This window comes from Lithobates pipiens, unplaced genomic scaffold, assembly GCF_037356315.1.
Source record: "Lithobates pipiens isolate NorthernLeopardFrog02 unplaced genomic scaffold, aLitPip1_a1.2 Scaffold_8, whole genome shotgun sequence".
NCBI classification, from domain to species: Eukaryota; Metazoa; Chordata; class Amphibia; order Anura; family Ranidae; genus Lithobates; species Lithobates pipiens.
In genome coordinates, this window is record NW_027507903.1 from 464,546,873 (window position 1) to 464,566,863 (window position 19,991).

At 45.8% G+C, this 19,991-nt stretch overlaps 1 protein-coding gene across 2 annotated transcripts in view; it reads right to left on the reverse strand.

The window, feature by feature from the left end:
- The window catches only part of LOC143960195 (hepatitis A virus cellular receptor 1 homolog), a 47,283-nt gene extending 28,688 nt beyond the window's left edge, over positions 1 to 18,595 (reverse strand). For both annotated transcript variants that reach the window (XM_077468519.1, XM_077468518.1), the window contains exon 1: positions 18,480 to 18,595. In XM_077468519.1, the coding sequence (XP_077324645.1) occupies positions 18,480 to 18,528 (49 nt within the window). In that variant the 5' untranslated portion in view covers positions 18,529 to 18,595. The remainder of the gene's footprint in view (positions 1 to 18,479) is intronic.
- Between the last annotated feature and the right edge of the window lie 1,396 nt (positions 18,596 to 19,991).

A 19,991-nucleotide genomic window follows, 5' to 3' on the forward strand; every position in this document is an offset into this window, starting at 1 on the left:
TGTGTGGTCTCCATCAGACTGTTTCCATCAGAATATCCGACAACATGATCCAATCGGACTTTGTCCGATTGTGTGTAGAGAATTCCGATTGGACAAAGTGCCACGCATGCTCAGATCAAATTCCTAGACCAAAGCTATTGGCTACTAGCCTGAACGTAGTCCCATCGTAACGAAATAACGTCATCACGTTCAGAATGATCGGATTTTCCGACAACTTTGTCCAATTGTGTGTATGCAACACTGGTTTCGGACAAAATCCGTTGGACAAAATCCGATTGATTTTGTTGTCGGAATGTCTGACCGTGTGTACAAGGGCTTAGATTTTATTAATTTTCAACTTAAATCAGAACTAGTAGTAATTCAGTTCTCTCTCCCTAAGGTGTCAGCGGCTACATGTGCGATAAAAGTGTATGTATGTAGCTGTGGGTTACATACATAGTCATACAGTAGACCGCACTGTTTTCCGGCCCCCGGGTATGAGCGGAGACATCCCGGAACACAGACTAGTCTACAGTCTGGTCTACAGCAGAGGTGCTCAGCCAATCACAGCAAGCAAGCAATGTAGACTAGTCTGTGTTTCTGGAAGTCTCCTCCCATATCTGGAACACAGTGTAGTGTAGTGTATAGTACTGGAATATGTAGACAGCCACAGATACAGAACATACAGTTTTACACATGCAGCGGGCTGAAAGCTTAGAGAGAGACAGTCAATGACTGACATAGTTTGTCCCAACAACAAACTATGTCTAAAGAAGAACATAAAATGGCAGAAGGCTGTTATTCTGTTTCACAATATCTGTAAAATATATAAGTTTAACATATGCTAAATGCAATAAATATTTTTTAATTATTTTATTTTCAACTTGAGAACTGTAGTAATTTTATTTTTTTGCCCCTAAGTTGTCTCCCTAAGGTTTCAGCGGCTGCATGTGCGATAAAAGTGTATGTATGTAGCTTCGAGTTACATACATAGTCATACAGTAGACTGCACTGTGTTCTAGACCCTGGGTATGAGCGGAGACATCCCAGAACACAGTCTACAGTCTGGTCTACAGCAGCAGTGCTCAGGCAATCACAGCAAGCAATGTAGACTAGTCTGTTTCTGGAAGTCTCCGCCCATATCTGGAACACAGTGTGGTATAGTGGAGTATGTAGACAGCCACAGATACAGAACATACAGTTTTGCATTTGCACATGCAACGGGCGGACATCTTATGGAGAGACATAATTTGGCCCAACAGAAACAAACTATGTATGTATGTATGTGTACAGTACTAGATTAAAAGCTGGAGTTCTCTCTTAAATTGAAGAAGTGCAAAAAACTGTAGAAGAACTACAATGAACAACCAACTAATGGCAGTATGGCACAACTAGACAATTGGAACATACTGGTAGTCAGTCATACTATGTTGTATGTTCCAATTTTCCAATAGCACAGTCCAATGCCAATTAATTTACTATGTTCAACAACATGGTAAATGAATTTCAGTAAAAGTGGCAGATTTCTCTTTAAGAGCAAAAGTTGCTCAGCTTTCTCACAGTGGCAGATTTCGCTTTAAGAGCAAAAGTTGCTCAGCTTTCTCACAGTAGAGACGGTTTCTCTTCTCGTCAAGAATATGAGATGCTAGACTGAATAGTCTCTCACTTTCTGCACTGGTGCTTGGGCAGATAAATATCTGCGTGCAATCTGTGCAAGCAAAGGAAAACGTTGTTGGTTGATGTGCCAGTATTCAAGGGGATTGTCACTTCTGGTGATAGACTGTTCAGCTAAATAAATGTCCAGCTGTTGGGTAGCTGCACTTGTGACACTGCTATGGACCGGGGTGCATTCATGTAAAATTTCTTCGAACATATCAGATATGGAGGGAGCGTATTCCTCTTCACTTGTATGCAACCGTTTCTTCTCACTTTCCTCTGTGCTACGCCTCAAAACTCCTTCACCAGATGCTACCTCCATTTTTGCCTGTATCATTTCCCGTGCATGCTGCTTTTTCTCAACATTAAAATAATTCTCTTTAAATCGAGGATCTAGAACTGTTGCAATGCAGTACAGAGGGTTGGACTTGTGTCTTGAAACCGGTTGGTAACGGCCTCCAGTAGAGTGGTTTTAGCCGTTTTTACGCCATTGTCTGTTTCTATCTCTTTTCTTAGCAAAAGCTTCAGTGTGGCAATCAATGGAATAACTGTCACGTACCTGGTTGGAGAGCCCAAGCGTGCAGGGAGCGGCGCCTCGTAAGCCTCCGGCTCGAGAGCCCCTGGAGATGGGAACAGGGATTCAGGAGTCCGGAGGGCACAAGTGCCAGACCGGTTAGCTGGTAGAAGAGACCGGAGCAGATGGTGGACCGGAACGGCAGGTGCAACCAGTGCAGGATGCTGGACAGGAACTGCTGGACAGCTGGCACAGGTGAACAGGCAGGAGCTGCAGAAGTAGTAGTCAGCGCAGGACCGTAGGTGGACTGGCAGGCGTAGTCAGGGACGAGCTGGGTCGGCAACAATCGGGCAGCAGAGGTACAAAGCAGAAGGCAGAAGCGTGGTCAATCAGGCAAAGGGTCGGAGGCAGGCGGCTAACAGGCAAAGTCCAGGAACAGGCCGGGTACAGAATCAGGAACACAACAGACACAGGAACGGATAGCAGGAGTCACGGGAACGCTGTAGACGGGACAGCACCGAGGAGCAGGTCCCTTAAGTAGGCAACTGGGCGCCAAGAACGGTCGCACGGTACGTCTGCGTATCCCCGCGGGTGACCGTGCTCCCGTTCGTGACCCTGCGTACCCGCGTACGCCCGTTCGGCTCGTTGCGCACCCGCGTGCGCCCGCTCGTGTTAACGCGCACCCGCGTGCGCCTGTTGGGGACTACGTGCACTCGCGTGCGTTCGTTAGCGTTAACCCGCGTCCGAAGGCACCGACGATCCCCTCGTACAGGGGACCTGCGGGTAAGTCTTACTTGGGTGACCGGGGTAGTGGAACGACCGTGACATTGCCCCCCCCCCAAGGGGCAACCTCCGGATGCCCAACTGTGCCATCTTATCCGGATGAGCCCTTTTGAAGGCACGAATTAGTCTTTCAGCATGCAGGTTGGACTCCGGTTCCCACGAATTCTCCTCAGGGCCATACCCCCTCCATTTAACCAGGAACTGGGTCTGGTTACGCCTCCTCCTACAATCCAAGATAGCTTCAACCTCAAACTCCAATTCCCCATCAATCGTCACTGGTTCAGGGGGGCTGGTACTCCGGTCGGCAAAGGGGTCCGGAACCGCAGGCTTGAGTAATGAAACATGAAAGAATCCGGAAAGACCCCGGGAGTTTCAGCTCAAAGGCTACTTCATTTAGTTTCCTCAGAATGGGGAATGGACCCACGAACTTCGGGCCCAGCTTCCTGGAAGGGCAAGCCAACTTCAAGTTTAAAGTAGACAGCCAGACCTGGTCCCCGACCTGGAGGTTAAGTTCGCCCCTTCTCTTCCTATCGAAGACTTCCTTATAGTGTTCCTGGGTCTTAGCCAGCGTTTCTTGAAGGATCCTGTTGTTATTCCTGAAGAAGTTAAGGTCCTCCTGGACCGCGGGTACTGAACACTCAGGAAGATTACCGGGCAGGAAAAGTGGGTGGAAACCAAAGTTTGCAAAGAAGGGGGACTGTTTGGTGGCAGAATGGATGGAATTATTATATGCAAATTCTGCTAAAGGTAGAAGCGATACCCAATCGTCCTGGGAGAAGGAAGAGAAGCAACGCAGATACTGCTCCAGCGTTTGGTTGGTCCTCTCGGTCTGGCCGTTAGTTTGAGGATGATAGGCCGAAGAAAAGCGAAACTCAATTTTCAGGGCCCCACAGAGAGCCTTCCAAAACCTGGACGTGAATTGAACTCCCCTGTCAGAGGTGATGTCAGCAGGAATGCCGTGGAGCCTTACTACTTTTTTAATAAAAGTCCTGGCCATCTCTGTGGCCGACGGAGTCCCCTTCATGGGTAAGAAGTGGGCCATCTTAGTAAACCTGTCCACCACCACCAGGATCGAGGAAAAGTCTTCAGAGGGGGGCAGTTCCACGATAAAATCCATGGATATCATCTTCCACGGCCTATCCGGGATGGGCAATGGTCTCAGCAAGCCCCAAACCTTCGATTTACTCCCCTTATTCCTAATGCAAGTGGTACACGCTTCTACATATTCCCTGCAGTGTTTCTTCATCTGAGGCCACCAAAACGTGCGTCGAAGTAAGTCTGTGGTTTTGAATGCCCCAAAGTGACCGGCCAATGGGTGGTCGTGGCAGGAGCTGAGGACCGCAGTACGTATCTCCTGGGGGACAAAGATTCTGTCCTGGTGCCAGAGAAGACCGTCTTTGGAGGTTAAGGAGGTGTCGGATGATAGAGCCGGATCACTGGAGGCCTGTTTAATTCGGGACAGGAGATCTTCTTGGAGCAGGAGAAAGTTTCCTGGGGGAAGAATGGTGTCTGGCGTAGGAGATACCACTGGTTCATTGTACATCCGGGAGAGAGCATCGGGCTTCACGTTTTTCGACCCGGGCCTGTACGTGATATGGAACACGAATCTGGAAAAAAAAAGTGCCCACCGGGCCTGTCTTGGCTTCAGTCGTTTGGCAGATTTGAGATACTCCAGGTTCTTGTGGTCCGTATAAACCAGGATCGGGTGGGAAGCACCTTCAAGGAGGTAGCGCCATTCCTCCAACGCTGCCTTGATTGCCAGTAATTCCCGGTCTCCGACGTCGTAGTTCCGCTCAGCTTCTGAGAGTTTACGGGAGAAAAAGGCCACCGGGTACAAAAGTGACTTAGGTCCCTGTCTCTGGGATAATACCGCCCCAACGGCTACTTCCGAAGCATCTACCTCCAGGATATAAGGCAGCGTGGCGTCGGGGTGTCTCAGGATCGAAGCAGAAACAAACAGATTCTTCAAGGTTTCGAAGGCTTCTTGCGCCTTGGGAGTCCACAGGAATCTTTGACCCTGTTTGGTCAGCTCCGTGATGGGGGAGATGATGGATGAAAATCCTCTGATGAATTTTCTATAGAAATTGGCAAATCCCACGAACCGTTGGACCCCTTTTCGGTCCGAGGGAGCGGGCCAGTCTAGGATGGCTGAGATTTTCTGGGGGTCCATTTCTATTCCATTTACTGAGATGATCAAGCCCAGGAATTGAATACTCTGTTGCTCGAAGACGCACTTCTCTGGTTTGGCGTACAGGCCATGGAGACGGAGACGAGCCAGGACAACCTTCATATGTTCCCGGTGTTCGACTAAAGAGGAAGAAAAGATTAGGATATCGTCAAGGTATATGACAACAAACAGGTCTAAATACTCTCTAAAGACATCATTAACGAAATGCTGGAATGTAGCGGGGGCATTACAGAGTCCGAAGGGCATAACAAGGTATTCATAATGCCCGAAGCGGGTACGAAAGGCGGTCTTCCACTCATCGCCTTCGCGAATACGGACCAGGTTGTAGGCCCCCCGCAGATCCAACTTGGAGAACACTCTAGCCGACCCCAGTCTCTGGAACAATTCAGGCACCAACGGTAGAGGGTAGCGGTTTTTCACAGTAACTTTATTGAGTGCCCGGTAGTCCACACATGGCCGTAAGGAGTGGTCCTTCTTCTGGACGAAGAAAATCCCTGCACCTGCCGGGGAAGTGGAAGGTCGGATAAAGCCCTTCTTTAAATTATCATCCAGGTAGGTCTTTAGAGCTCCCAGCTCGGTCTCAGATAGGGGGAAGATTCTCCCGAAGGGAATCTCCGCTCCTGGAAGCAAGTCTATCGGGCAATCATATAGTCTGTGGGGAGGTAAAGTCTCTGCGCCCTTCTTACTAAAAACGTCCAAAAATTGATGGTAGACTTTGGGCACTGCCTGTCGGATCTCGGTGTCTGTCTCCAAACTGAGCAGGGAAGGAGGGTCCGTCTTGATGGCTGGAAGGCAATACTGATGACAATAGGCAGATGGGAACTCGATCTTTCCAGTGAACCAATTTATCAGGGGATTGTGGGCCTTCAACCAGGGCATGCCAAGAATTATAGGAAAGAGTGGAGACTCGATAATGTCCAGACACAGGTGCTCCTGGTGGTCCCCCGTGATGGTGACGAGAAGGGGAGATGTTTCCTGGGTTACAGGTCCGGATCTCAGAGAGGAACCGTCGGCCAAATAGATTGGGAGTTCCTTGGCCCTGGGCCGAAGGGGGATGTTGTTTCTCAGGGCGAAGGACAGGTCCATAAAACCGCTACAGGCCCCAGAGTCAATAATCGCGTTGACGCTGATAGTCTTTCCGGAGAGCTGTAAAAGAAGAGGCACAGCCAGCTGAGAGATGGTACTGGTACTAGGCGGAGTAGGAGAGGAGGCGGGGGGTATAAACAGGCACTTACGCGACTTGGCGGGGCAAGTGCGAACATAATGTCCAGATCCCCCGCAGTAGAGGCACAGGTTACCAGATCTTCGGCGTTGGCGCTCCTCGGGGGTCAGAGGTGGACGAAGTAGTCCCAGCTGCATGGGTTCCGATAAATCCGGAGAAGGAGGACCAGGAAGAACCGGTGGATTGGCACTTGGAACCCGTGGCATCATCCAAACTGGGCGAGAGGTGGAAGAAGTGCGCTCCAGACGACGCTCTCTTAAACGCCTATCGATCTGGACAGAGAGGTCGATGAGCGCTTCAAGGGTCTCAGGGGTTCCTACACGGGCCAGTTCGTCCTTCAAAGCCTCCGAAAGTCCCATGCGGAACTGGTAACGGAGAGCTGAGTTGTTCCACTCCGTGTCGGCGCTCCAGCGCCTGAACTCAGACACATAGTCCTCTACTGGCCTGCGACCTTGCTGGAGTACGTGCAAAGCCGCTTCTGCGGTAGCTGCGAGCTGGGGGTCCTCATATAGACGAGACATGGCTTGGAAAAAGGCATCTAAGGAGTCCAGAGAGGGGTCCTTTCGTTCAAGGAGGCGATGTGCCCAGGCCTGGGGTTCGTCGGTAAGCAGGGAGATAACGAACCCTACTTTCGTTGCCTCGAGAGAAAAGGTCCGGGGTTGAAGGGCGAAGAAGAGCTCGCAGGAATTCCGGAAGGCCCTAAACTTATTCCGGTTACCGGAGAAACGGTCTGGTGTAGGGACCCTTGGCTCTGGCGGCAACATGACCACTGAATGTGGACCTGGAGGTCCTGAGGCAACTGGAGCTGCGGCAGATAGGGCTTGAACCCGTTCCTCCAAACGACCGTAGCCCTCTTGCAGATTCTTCACGGCCTGGGTGAGGCCGGCTAGATGGTGGCAAAGTTCATCCATCGGAGACGCTCCCTGCGAGGGCTCGGACATGGCTGTCCCGTACTGTCACGTACCTGGTTGGAGAGCCCAAGCGTGCAGGGAGCGGCGCCTCGTAAGCCTCCGGCTCGAGAGCCCCTGGAGATGGGAACAGGGATTCAGGAGTCCGGAGGGCACAAGTGCCAGACCGGTTAGCTGGTAGAAGAGACCGGAGCAGATGGTGGACCGGAACGGCAGGTGCAACCAGTGCAGGATGCTGGACAGGAACTGCTGGACAGCTGGCACAGGTGAACAGGCAGGAGCTGCAGAAGTAGTAGTCAGCGCAGGACCGTAGGTGGACTGGCAGGCGTAGTCAGGGACGAGCTGGGTCGGCAACAATCGGGCAGCAGAGGTACAAAGCAGAAGGCAGAAGCGTGGTCAATCAGGCAAAGGGTCGGAGGCAGGCGGCTAACAGGCAAAGTCCAGGAACAGGCCGGGTACAGAATCAGGAACACAACAGACACAGGAACGGATAGCAGGAGTCACGGGAACGCTGTAGACGGGACAGCACCGAGGAGCAGGAGCAGGTCCCTTAAGTAGGCAACTGGGCGCCAAGAACGGTCGCACGGTACGTCTGCGTACCCCCGCGGGTGACCGTGCTCCCGTTCGTGACCCCGCGTACCCGCGTACGCCCGTTCGGCTCGTCGCACACCCGCGTGCGCCCGCTCGTGTTAACGCGCACCCACGTGCGCCTGTTGGGGACTACGTGCACTCGCGTGCGTTCGTTAGCGTTAACCCGCGTCCGAAGGCACCGACGATCCCCTCGTACAGGGGACCTGCGGGTAAGTCTTACTTGGGTGACCGGGGTAGTGGAACGACCGTGACAATAACTTCAGAAATGGAAGCATTAGTTGAGCTTATTTCTTTTGTTAACTGTTCAAATGGAGATAGAAGAGACAAACTATTTTCAACTAACATCCACTGATGTGCGCTCAGTGTTGCCGGCAGCTCGCAATCTGCAATGTATGCAGCTAAAACACGCTTTTGTTCAAAAAGACTTTGCAGCATATAGTAGGTGCTGTTCCAACGAGTGGCTACAAACTGTATCTGCAAAGCTTGTAATCTGGAATAAGCAAGCGGAGAATGCTTAAAGTGACCCACAATTTTTCTTCCTTTTGATACAATATTAGATATGGTGCGCTGAATCAGCAATCCTTCATTCACAGCCAATTTCAGCGTGTGTGCCATACACGGTATGCTTTTAAGCTCACTGTCCTCCATTGCCTTTGCCATGTTCCGTGCATTATCTCAGACAATCAAATGCACTTTAGACTTCTCAATGTGCCAAGTGTCAAGCATGGATTTTAAAGTGTCAGCTATTGCTGCTGCAGTATGTGATCCAACAAACTCACGTGCGTTAAGTAGGATGTTTTGCAATTGAAATTTGTCATCTATCCACTGCGCTGTCAGGCTAAGCATGCTTGTTGGACTGATGTCTGAACTCCAAATGTCAGTAGTAAAACTGATTGCTATGATGTCGGTAGTCATGAGCTCTTGAACGTCTTTTCTAACACTGCAAAACAATTCAGGTAGACAGGTATCTGCAAAGTAGCGTCTGCTTGATAGTGATTAACGCGGCTCAATATGTTGCATGAGCCTACGGAATACAATGTCCTCCACAACAGAGAATGGCTGGTCATCTAATGCAATAAATTCCATAACTTTATCTGTTATGGTACGAGCTTTGGGACTGTCACTTGCAATTTTTTAACCTTTTCAAAGACCGTGGCCACAGATGATGTTGAGCCTGAGTCACTTTTTGGCAGTGGCACTGTTTTCTTGTAATCTGAATGCTGAACTGGATGACGTGTTTTCAGGTGGTGTATCAAACCTGTTGTTGAAAAATGCCAGTTTCTCCCGCCGTTACTGTGCATGCGCGATTTTTGGCGCCATTATCGGCAAGAATTCTCTTTCGGCAAAATGCCGAAAAGCCAATTTTCGGCCGATATGTTTCGGCGGCCGAAATTCCGGTGCATCCCTAGTATAAAAGTGAAATAAGCTGATGATTCCTACTTGTTTTATAGAATAGAATAAACTAGAATATTAAAGAATAGAATAGAATAGAAAATAAAAGAATTTGATATAATAAAACGGAATAGAACAGAACAGGAAATATTCTATTCTATTATTTTATTTTAATTTCTATTCTATTAATTTTAAAATCAGCACTAAAAAGTTAAATGTTCTTTCAAATAAAAATCTTCAAAGATCCAATTAAGTACATCTGCTATAAGAACTGTCTCTTTATTCTTGATTCTTTGCTGGGACACCTCATAATGAAAAGAATCTCAATTGAAGAAATAAAGGAAACTATATACAGTAGTATAGTATGTTCTACTCCACATCAATCATAAAATCATATATTGTGCTTACATTTAATTATACTGTATGTGCTCCTTTTTACATACCTTTACCCTCCAAACAATAATGCAAGCCTTCCATTCACCTCAATTTGCTCCTCTTCTCCAATTGTGGTGCATCATCCTTCCTGGGAGAAATCCTCACCTCACACCTCCAATTGGATGCTAGGTGCTCCCAAAAAAAGAGACTCTTGAGAGCGGATATGATAACGATTTACAAATACCTCATTGGTGATCCCAGCATAGCAAAGAAATGATTCAGTCTCAGGGGGTGTAATGCCACGTACACACGATCAGACTATCCGGCGGACAAACCGCCAGAAAAGTCCGCCGGTCTTACCGAACGAGCAGACCTGCCCACACACAACCGGACTTTTCCGGCGGACTAGGTCTGCTGGAAAATCATCAGGATTATTCTCCCGGATCTCACAAAGCAAAGGCATGTGCAAGAATTGGTCACGCTGGAGCAACCAATTCTTGCTCCATGAACTCCTCCTCGCCCTGTTCATGGACTGGGCTTGTGTCAAAGCTAAAAGTCCAACACCAAGCCCCTGCACAGCACAAACTCTACGAGTACGTACACGAAACATGGCTTCAAAATGGTCGTATAGTCAGAACGGACAACAGAAAGCACCGATAAACAGCAAGGCCTGAAAGAACGAACTGAAAACCAGAAACGAGCGGACAATAAGCACTGAAAATCAAAACGTACTATACCAAGATATAGTCCGCAATGACCAACAAATGCGAACTGACTACACGCACTGATAAGCAGATACGAACCCAAAAGCACAAACTGAAGAGCAGTAACGATCTGAAGCACAAATCTGAAAAGCGCAAATATTCTCTAACCAAACTTCTACTAACACGCGATAAACACATGATCAGTAGAAGGAGCCCAAAGGGTGGAGCTGAACTTCCCTTTTCTAGTCCCGTCGTAGGCGGTTTACGTCGCCGCGTTCTTGTCGACCGGAAATTCCGAAACTTTGTCCAACCGTGTGTATGCAACACCAGTTCCGGACTAAATCCGTTAGAAATTATCCAACGGATTTGGTTATCGGAATGTCTGATTGTGTGTACGGGGGCTTACACTGCGTAGAACTGTCATTTTCCTTAAAGGGTTTGTAAAGCCTTGTTTTTTTTTTTTTATTAAATAACAAACATATTATACTTACCTGTTCATTTTGCACAGTGTGGCCCTGATCATCATCTTCTGTGGTCCCCTGGTGGCTCTCTCGGCTCTTCCTCGCATTGGTAAACCCCCGGGACCCCCTTGCGGAAGCGCTCCTGAGTCCAGAATTTGCATCTATAGACACAGAATGCCGGATTCGGCCCCGCCCGCAGCACCCGCGTGATTGGATTTGATTGACAGCAACGGGAGCCAATGGCTGTGCTGCTATCAGTCTATCCAATCAAGAGCCGAGAACACCAGGCAGAAAGGAAGAATGCGTCTCTGCCAAGAGAATGAATGGCTTAGGTGAGTAAAACGGGGGGGCTGGGAGGGAGGCCGTCACCATTAGAAGTTTTTTTACCTTAATGTATAGGATGCATTAAGGTGAAAAAACATGAGGGTTTACAACCCCTTTGTGACGGACTCCAGACACGCTGTTGGGTATTTCCACCAAGAAGCTGCTTCCCAAGTCTTGGAACACGAGACCAATGGATCTGGCTATAGAAAACCCCAAGGACCAGACAACCAGTCTTGGGATACACCAGAAAATGAACTGCTTTATTTTTTAGAAACACACTGAATTTATACAGCAAACCATCAGATAAGGGCTACTCCCAATATCTCAGACAAAGGTCAGCTTACACAGTAGAGCTAGACTAATTATCATAACAATGACCTCCTTAGACAGTCCGGCTCCTCAGACTAACTTGCATAAGAAGCCACAAGCAATTAGTGACCAGTTCTGGATAACTTAAGAACACATTATAACACAGAGTTGTCACGGGCTACAGGAGAACCATGGCCTGGATAATACCCCCCCCCCGTTCCATAGTCCGGCAGACCCGGCTAGATCCAATACGGGTCAGCTTGGGGATGTCTGGGAGCTATAGCACAATCAAAGTTCAGTTTTCCGGGAAACTCCATCTCAATAAGCGTTCGTTGTCCCTCGATACTCAATTTAACCAGATCAAAGGGTAGTGGTTCGTGAGCAACGTGAAGGATCGTCCATAGAGATATGGCTGAAGTATTTTCAAGGTCCACACCAGTGGCAAAAATTTTTTTTCTATGGCTGCATAACCCACTTCCCGGGGTAGTAGCTTGCAACTGATGTAGGCAAGAGGGTGCTCACTGTCATTGGCTCACACTTGGCTTAGCACTGCTCCCAAACTAAAGGTAAAAGCATCTGTATGTACACAAAAAACGTTTGTTTGGATCAGGAGCAGCCAAAACTGGGGCAGAAACCAAAGCATTTTTCTGGCGCTGGAAAGCATTTTCACACTCTCAGGACCACAGGACCTGGCAGGGAAGATGCTTTCTGGTCAAGTTAGTCAAGGGTTTAGCTATTGTTGCTATAGTCAGTCCTACATACTGAGCAAGAGCAGTACAGGGCGGACACTATCCGACGGGGGACAGAATTCGACACATCACCGGCCTTACACAGCCATTGTTGTATTTTTGAACCAGTGTTGGCTACCTCGTCCTCCTCCACCGCCACATCCACAGCCACCTTAACCTCCTACTCTATATGGACCTCGTCCTCCTAGGTCAAGATTATAATTTTAAATTTTTTTAATTTCAAAGTATTTTATTTTCCCACTAGCTTATCCATTAAATTGAAATTTTTTTCCAGAAAGGGTGTATTCCGGGGTATTCCCACCATATGTGTGGCATCGTGCCGTTGAGTTTCTGAGGTTCTTAATCACTTCCTGTACCTGTTCTTCTGAGAAGGGGGCCTCCAGCATATATATATATATATATATATATATATATATATATATATATATATATATATATATATATATATATACACATATATATATTTTTTTTTTTATGTTATTTTAAGTTATTTACCTATCCACATTTGTTTGCCTTGCTCTTAACAACATTTTGTTGCCATTTGCAGCCTTCTAGCCCTTTCCATTACTTTTTTAGAGCCATTTTAGTCCTCAAAAGTTCGGGTCCCCATTGACTTCAATGGGTTTCAGGTTCCGGGTCAAATTCAGGTCAAGTTCGGTCCCGAACCCAAACTTTTTTCCGAAGTTCAGCCAAACCCGTCGAACCCGAACATCCAGGTGTCCGCTCAACTCTAACCCTAAATCATCCACACAGATCCAGAAAGCCTGCAAGGGACATCCTACATACAGACAACACATAAATATGTATATACTAGATACACATTATTTCATTACTATACAACTCATACTGCCTGACTTTAAATGTATTTTAAATGAAAAAAAAAATCAATTAAAATGTTATAATATTCCCTAAAAACTAGCACCATAAAATTAAACCATTATCATATATTAATTACTTTTGAATAAACAGAGTGCATTTGGGCATTGTACCCCCATCTCGTGGGAAAAGAAACAATTGCAAATATCAGATCCGTTTACAAATCTGAAATGAAGCAATTGAGGTCTAGTTCTACGTTTAACCCATTGAGTAATAAACAATTAAGTTCAAATATCCTGAATGTTTCGCTTTTGGAGATGTCTCTAGTACAATTAGACCATCTCCAATGTTCCTGGATCATATAGATTCCACAAAATCTTAGTCGTGATGGGTCACGATTATGGACCTCTCTGAAATGTTGAGACAAAGAGTGCGTTTTTAGACCTTCTTTAATATTCTGTACATGTACTCTTAGTCTGATATGCAGTTGCCTCGTGGTATGACCTACGTATTGTAAACCACAAGTCCATTTCATTAAGTAGGTGACAAAGGTTGTGTTACATGAAATACATTTTCTTACCAGATACAGTATCTTGTCTGTGTAGTCTTAGTCTTAAATACCTCTATCTTACGTCTGTTCATTTTAGTGTTCCTGCAAATGTTACATTTGCCACATGGGTAAAAACCCTTTTAGGTCAAACATAACATTTTTACTTTTCTTTGGTGTGGAGATAGCATTCTTAACCAATCTTGTTTTTAAATTTGTGTTTTTACAATATACAAAATATGGTTGGGCAGGGACAAGGGGACACAAAATTCTATCCTTCATCAGGATTGGCCAATATCTTTTTTATAATTCCTTCTGTCTTTTTATAGAAGCCTAAACCTTTAAGAAAGCCTAAAAGGTAAGGTGAGTTTTTTTCTTATTTTAATAAAATTTGGTTAAATCGATCTGCACAATTGGATCTTCATCTTACTTTTTATGTAAATGATACCATGCTGGGGAGCTGAGGATCGTGACTGTTGAGTTGGTGGAGAAGTGTCCATATACTATTTCAAAAGCGCATGCTCACCTCCCTAAAGTAGTGAGGTCCATTTAAGCAGGTGAGAGGACACCCAAAGGTGGTGTGAAGGGCACTGAGATGGATAAGTGAAGAGTCTATGGTTTCTGGGATTGCACATTTACTGGAAGTTGGTTTTTCCAGATGGACTTTTATTACATATGGGCTTAATGTGATTGAACTATACTGCTATTGATTTTCACTTATTTATTGATTTTCATGAATTTTATTGATTTTCATAAATTTTATATACTTATTATATGTTACATACTGTATATGCACTGATTAGCTTATCTATTTTTTGAGGGATAGCGCTGCACTATTTAGAGTTTGTATTACGTAGGTCGTACCACAAGGCAACTGCATGTCAGACCAATGCAGCATACACATGGTCAGACTTTCCATCAGAAAAAGTCAGATGGGAGCTTTTCATCAGATATTCTGACCGTGTGTATGCCCCATCTGACTTTTTCTGTCGGCATTTCCGATGGACTTAGATATAGAGCATGTTTTAATTTTTTCCTTTGGAAATGCCGACGGAGTTTAGTCCGATGGAAACTCCGGCCGTGTGTACGCGGCATAAGAATATTAAAAAAGGTCTAAAAATGCTCTCTTTGTCTAAACATTTTAGAGGTCCATGACTGTGACCCATCACAACTAAGATTTTGTGGTATCTATATGACTCGGGAACATTGGAGAGGGTTTAGTTTGTACTAAAGACATTACCAAAAGTTAAACATTTTGGATATTTGAACGTAATTGTTTACAACCTGTAGCATAGGGAATTGTTCAGCTCAGTGATAGATGCGTTTTTCTGTAGTGATCCCACATCAGACAGGCATCTATAGTTAAGGGCCTGGTAGCCCACGTTTATTAAATGAACAAAGAAACAAAACAGTTCATAAATCCACTAAGGAATCCCATGCAGGGGTTTAGACGTCATTCAAACAAAACTGAAAATGCAAGCCCACCTGGCTACTCTTGTACAGCACTGCTGCTATAGGTACTGGTACCTCAACCCCCAGATTTTCCAGGCCCACGGTCTTGGGTGCATACAGTCTTTAGGCTTCTTGGCTCCTTGGACGCACACAACTTTGAAGCCTTTCAATGCACACAGCTTCTGGCTCCTTGGACGCACACAGCTTTGAAGCCCTTCAAAGCACACAGCTTTGAGCTCCTTAATGCACACAGCATCTATCCTCACACAGATACACTCATTAGCAGCCACTGCTCCACCTTCCTTACCCCTCTGCTCTCACCAGCCACTCGTTATATGGGCTGTGTGCACCTGGGCACACACCTTGCTGGCTGTCCACAAGACCCGGACATAGGGTTGGAGATCCCGTCCCACCCAAGACTCTGAAGGATCTCCAAACTACAGAGCCCCATAGGGAACTAGCAAAACCTGGAGAAAACTGCCAGAGCAGAGCAGTTTTCTCTGTTTCAAATTTACACCCTGTACTCAGCCAATATGCAGACTCTGTGTCCACTTTAACCCCATTTTCATAAGGACAGGGCCTTGCTCTGCCACACCTCCCCCCACTCTTGTTTCAATCCGGAGGGGGAAAAAACTGCATCCACCATAGCATTCGGGACACCTCTATGCTGGCCATCAGCCACTTAGGCCCAACCCTTTTTTCGGGTGTGCTTCCAGGTACGTCCCATCTTGGATCTTAACAGGGTCCTAAAATTCCGCATACTCTGCCTTCCCTCTCTTCTGTTGGGGTCCCTGAGCATACGCTCCTCTCTTGGGGGAACTCTTCCTTCCTTGATCCTACCTTTCAGCTTATGGAAGTCAGTTTTATCTTTCACCACAGGTCATTTTTAACAGCACCAAACATTAGCAGCTCATACATTTCAATGACACCCTGTCGAACACAATCAGTACCATCTATCTCAGTACTTGTTAGAACCAAACCTGAGGAGGGACAAAACACAGGCAAGTGATTACACCCCACAGCTTCACCTCACCTGTTGTCCAACACTCCATGGATAACTGATCTAACAAATGACACTGATCCAAGCACAAACTACTTCTTTCTGATATACACATTACATTGTTGCAGCAACCAACATTAGCACTTTCCTTTACAGTGTCTCCAGGTACTTTAAGTTGTTCCTCTTTCCGAGTGATAGAAAGCATCTCTGCTAGTGCTGCGTCTATTTTGGGCCCTTCCTTCTCATGAGGTTTAGCGGGTGAGACAGCATCCACACCCTCCACTGACCACTGCTCAGCCGCACCTTGGACCACACCAGCAGAGATATTTATAGTCACTACACCAGCTGGAGAGACCTTTGATGTCTTCGACAGTTCTCCTGGGCGCCTTCCATACCACTCAGTAACTGGGAGCACCCTCTCAGAGAACCTCAAGACTATTTCCCACATCGTTAATAAGCACTGGTCCCACAAATACCATTCTTGATCAAGGCTTCCCAGTACGACTTGTATCACCTGGCTCCACCCATTGGTACTACGCAGCACCACCTGGTCCAACTGCGGTGGAGACACCCAAGTGTAAAGTGAGTGCATTTTCACCAACTGCAGCATTTCAAGTAAGGTCTCTGTCATCTCTAAACATCCCATGTCTAAATACCAGACTTTTCTAAGGAATTTTCCCCTGCCCAAGACATGGAGGGGCTCATCCAATGCAGCTTGTGAGGTTGAGACATTTGAGGAGACCTCCAACTTCTTGGAGGTACCCCTCATCACAGCCTGTTGCTCCCCTGGAGTGCTGTCAGACACATGTCTCACACTTACCCCTTCTGCACCAGTGTCAGTGAGCTGCTGCAGGTCATTACAAGTCACATTGTCACCTTGACACTTGAGCTGTTAACCTTTGCAGGGACAAACGTGTCCCTTGAGCACCAGCCGATCTGCGATTCCTCCATTGGACATAGCAGGTGTTATGCAGGTGTTATGTCCACCACATTATTTAGTATTGCGATTGCATTCTCATACCAATTATACGAGTCTATTGTGGTTCCATCACCGGTGCTTAACAGCGCTGCATCACCTGCTCTAGAATGCCTCACAGGAACCTGGGATTCACTAGCATAAGTTTGCATGGAGTGGAAGAATTGGTGGACCTTTTGTGGAAAGATATCATATGAGAAGTGCTGACATGTGTAACATTTGGTAAGGTGCATGGAGTGATCATCTGGTGAATAGTGGAACTGGTGACACAATTCACAGTTACTAATAGGAAGCATGTGGTTTTGCATGTGAAATGTGAGTGGGTATAACACAGGGATTGTATTAATTCTTAAAGTGGTATTACACTATAATTTAAACACTATAGTTTAATATTAATGTTTTTTTCTGAGGATTTTGGAAGCACAAATCTTGGAATTAAGGAACATGAGCATTCTACAGTGATTTAGGCTCACTATTTGTGAGTAGGTTTTGGTTCATATTTTAGTGAATACGTTTTTATGGTATCGCACTATAGGGTTGATTTACTAAAACTGGAGAGTGCAAAATTTGGTGCAACTCTGCACAGAAACCAATCAGCTTCCAGGTTTTATTGTCAAAACTTAATTAAACAAGCTGAAGTTAGAAGCTGAATGGCTACCATGCAAAGTTACGCCAGATTTTGCACTCGCCACTTTTACAATTTTCCTTTTTTGGGAGCTCCTAGCACTATTGGACATTTGTCTTTTGAATAGCACCTTTTGTAATTTTGGATCACCGGACTTGTACCTTGGATTTTGTTTTACTAATACTTGCACTTTTATTGTGAATTGCATGGATGAGATTTTTGCACATATCTATTTAAGTGTGGGTAATATTGCACTCTATGTGTGATTTTGCACTTTAGCTATATTATCAGTATTTGTTTGCACATTGCTTTACTTTGCACATTTATATTTATTTATTTAATATATTTATTATTTATTTATGGTAGGTTACTGTGATATATTTTTTAGTAGGTAGCGCCATATACTATTGTCTTAATTAATTTGGTGGTGCAGAGATCACTATATATGTTGGCAGCTTCCCGTAGCTTAATTAGATTATTAGATATTTTTCAGGGATATTAGTTGGGGTTGTGCGCATTAGTACCTGTGTTTACAAGGTAGAAGCTTTAGCTCCCCCTTTTTCTTTGATTGGCATGAATAGGAATTACAATAAGCACATTTTCATTGTCTGTAACAGATAATAGTATGGCACCATCAGACACCAACTGCCTACAAGTGTATCCCTCTAAAGAAGTGACATGCCAATTGCTTACTTACCTTGGTTTACATTAGGAGCATGAAGAATATAGCCCTGGGTTCCTGTCTAGGTTGCCTTGTGGATGAGCAGGCTCTGCAGCTTCATCTTACTTGCAAAGATCAGTGCAAAAAAACTTTACAAAATGAATTTTCCCTTTGTTAAGTAAATGGTCTCTATTCCCTTGGTGATGAAACCCCATTGTGTTATTGCCCAACCTTCCCATTTACTTACCCTTGACAAGCAGCAGAAAGAAGTAGACTGCGACACACATCTGTTTCATGTCTATAGCAAATAACAACCCATAACTTCTCACTTAGTCCCTATATTGTGACAAGGTGATGCTGTTTAACATTTCTAGAAGGAAGTAAGTGGTCATTACTGAATCACATGTATTCATCTATGTCACAGCTATGAAGAAATAGGAACCCCCAAAAGAAAGCAGGAACTCGAAAGTTAAGAGAACCTAGAGAGTTTTGTGATGAGTGTTACTGTAACCGTGCCACGTATATTACAGAGAATGTATTTTTTTTTTTTTTGCCATCTAGGTAAAGCCTAAAATGTCATCCTGTTTCTGACTCACGCTTATGCGAATTGTATGTGGGTTTCCTCGAGCCCAATTCGCATGACAGGAGAGTGTGACCGGCTCTCAATGGAGCCGGTTCACTCACCTCCGGAGCAGCTGCGGTCCACATTTGGAAAGGGTCCTGTACCTCTTTGGCTCTGAATCAGGTGTGAATTCAGGCAGAAATTTGGACCTGATTGACACCTGAATCGGTGTACAGGGGAGCAACGGACCCCCTGCTGTGAGCTGCAATGAATTATTAAAATGATAAAAGATCAGTTAGTTTTAAATCATGTTATAAAAGTGTTTTGATGCCAAAAAAATGCACTTTGATCCATTATATATATTTTTTATTTGTACACAGAGGAAACCATATTTATTCATTACATACAGAAGCTCTGCTTCAGTGTTAAGCTGTACTATAGTTGTGCTCCTTTTCACACTGCAAGTCTAAAACTGGCCATTCACCCGGCAATTTTATTAGAACAATTAAACTTTCAATGCCATATTTTCAGAGCCCCCCCCCCCCCCCCCCCGTGTTGAGGATATGCGGCTTGGTATGGTTCAGGGAGGGGGCGCTCTCTTTCCTGACCTGCTGGGCTGCATACTTGGATAAGGGTCTGGTATGGATTGTGGCAGGGACCCCACACCATTTTTAAAAACAAATTTGGCCTGGGGTCCCTTCCAAATCCATACCAGACCTGAAGGGCCTGGTATGGATTTGAGGGGTGGGCCCCTATGCCGTTTTTTTCTCACAATTTTATTGTAGTAAAGTCTTGGGCCTCTCCAGGCCTAATGGTGACCTTCAGAGTTAGGGACAGCTGACATCCTTCTGTATAGAGTGGGTTATGAAGCATGGTGGGTGTATTGCAAGGTAGAGATTTATTGTCTCTTAGCCCTTGTACACACGGCCGGACATTCCGATGGAAAATGTCCGATCGGACCATGTTGTCGGATAATCCGACTGTGTGTGGGCTCCATCGGACTGTTTCCGTTGGAATATCCGATGGACAAAGTTTTAGAGCTGGGCTATAAAACTTTCCGACAACATGATCCAATCGGACTTTGTGCGATTGTGTGTAGAGAATTCCGATCGGACAAAGTGCCACGCATGCTCAGATCAAATTCCTAGACCAAAGCTATTGGCTACTAGTCTGAACGTAGTCCCGTCCTAACGAAAT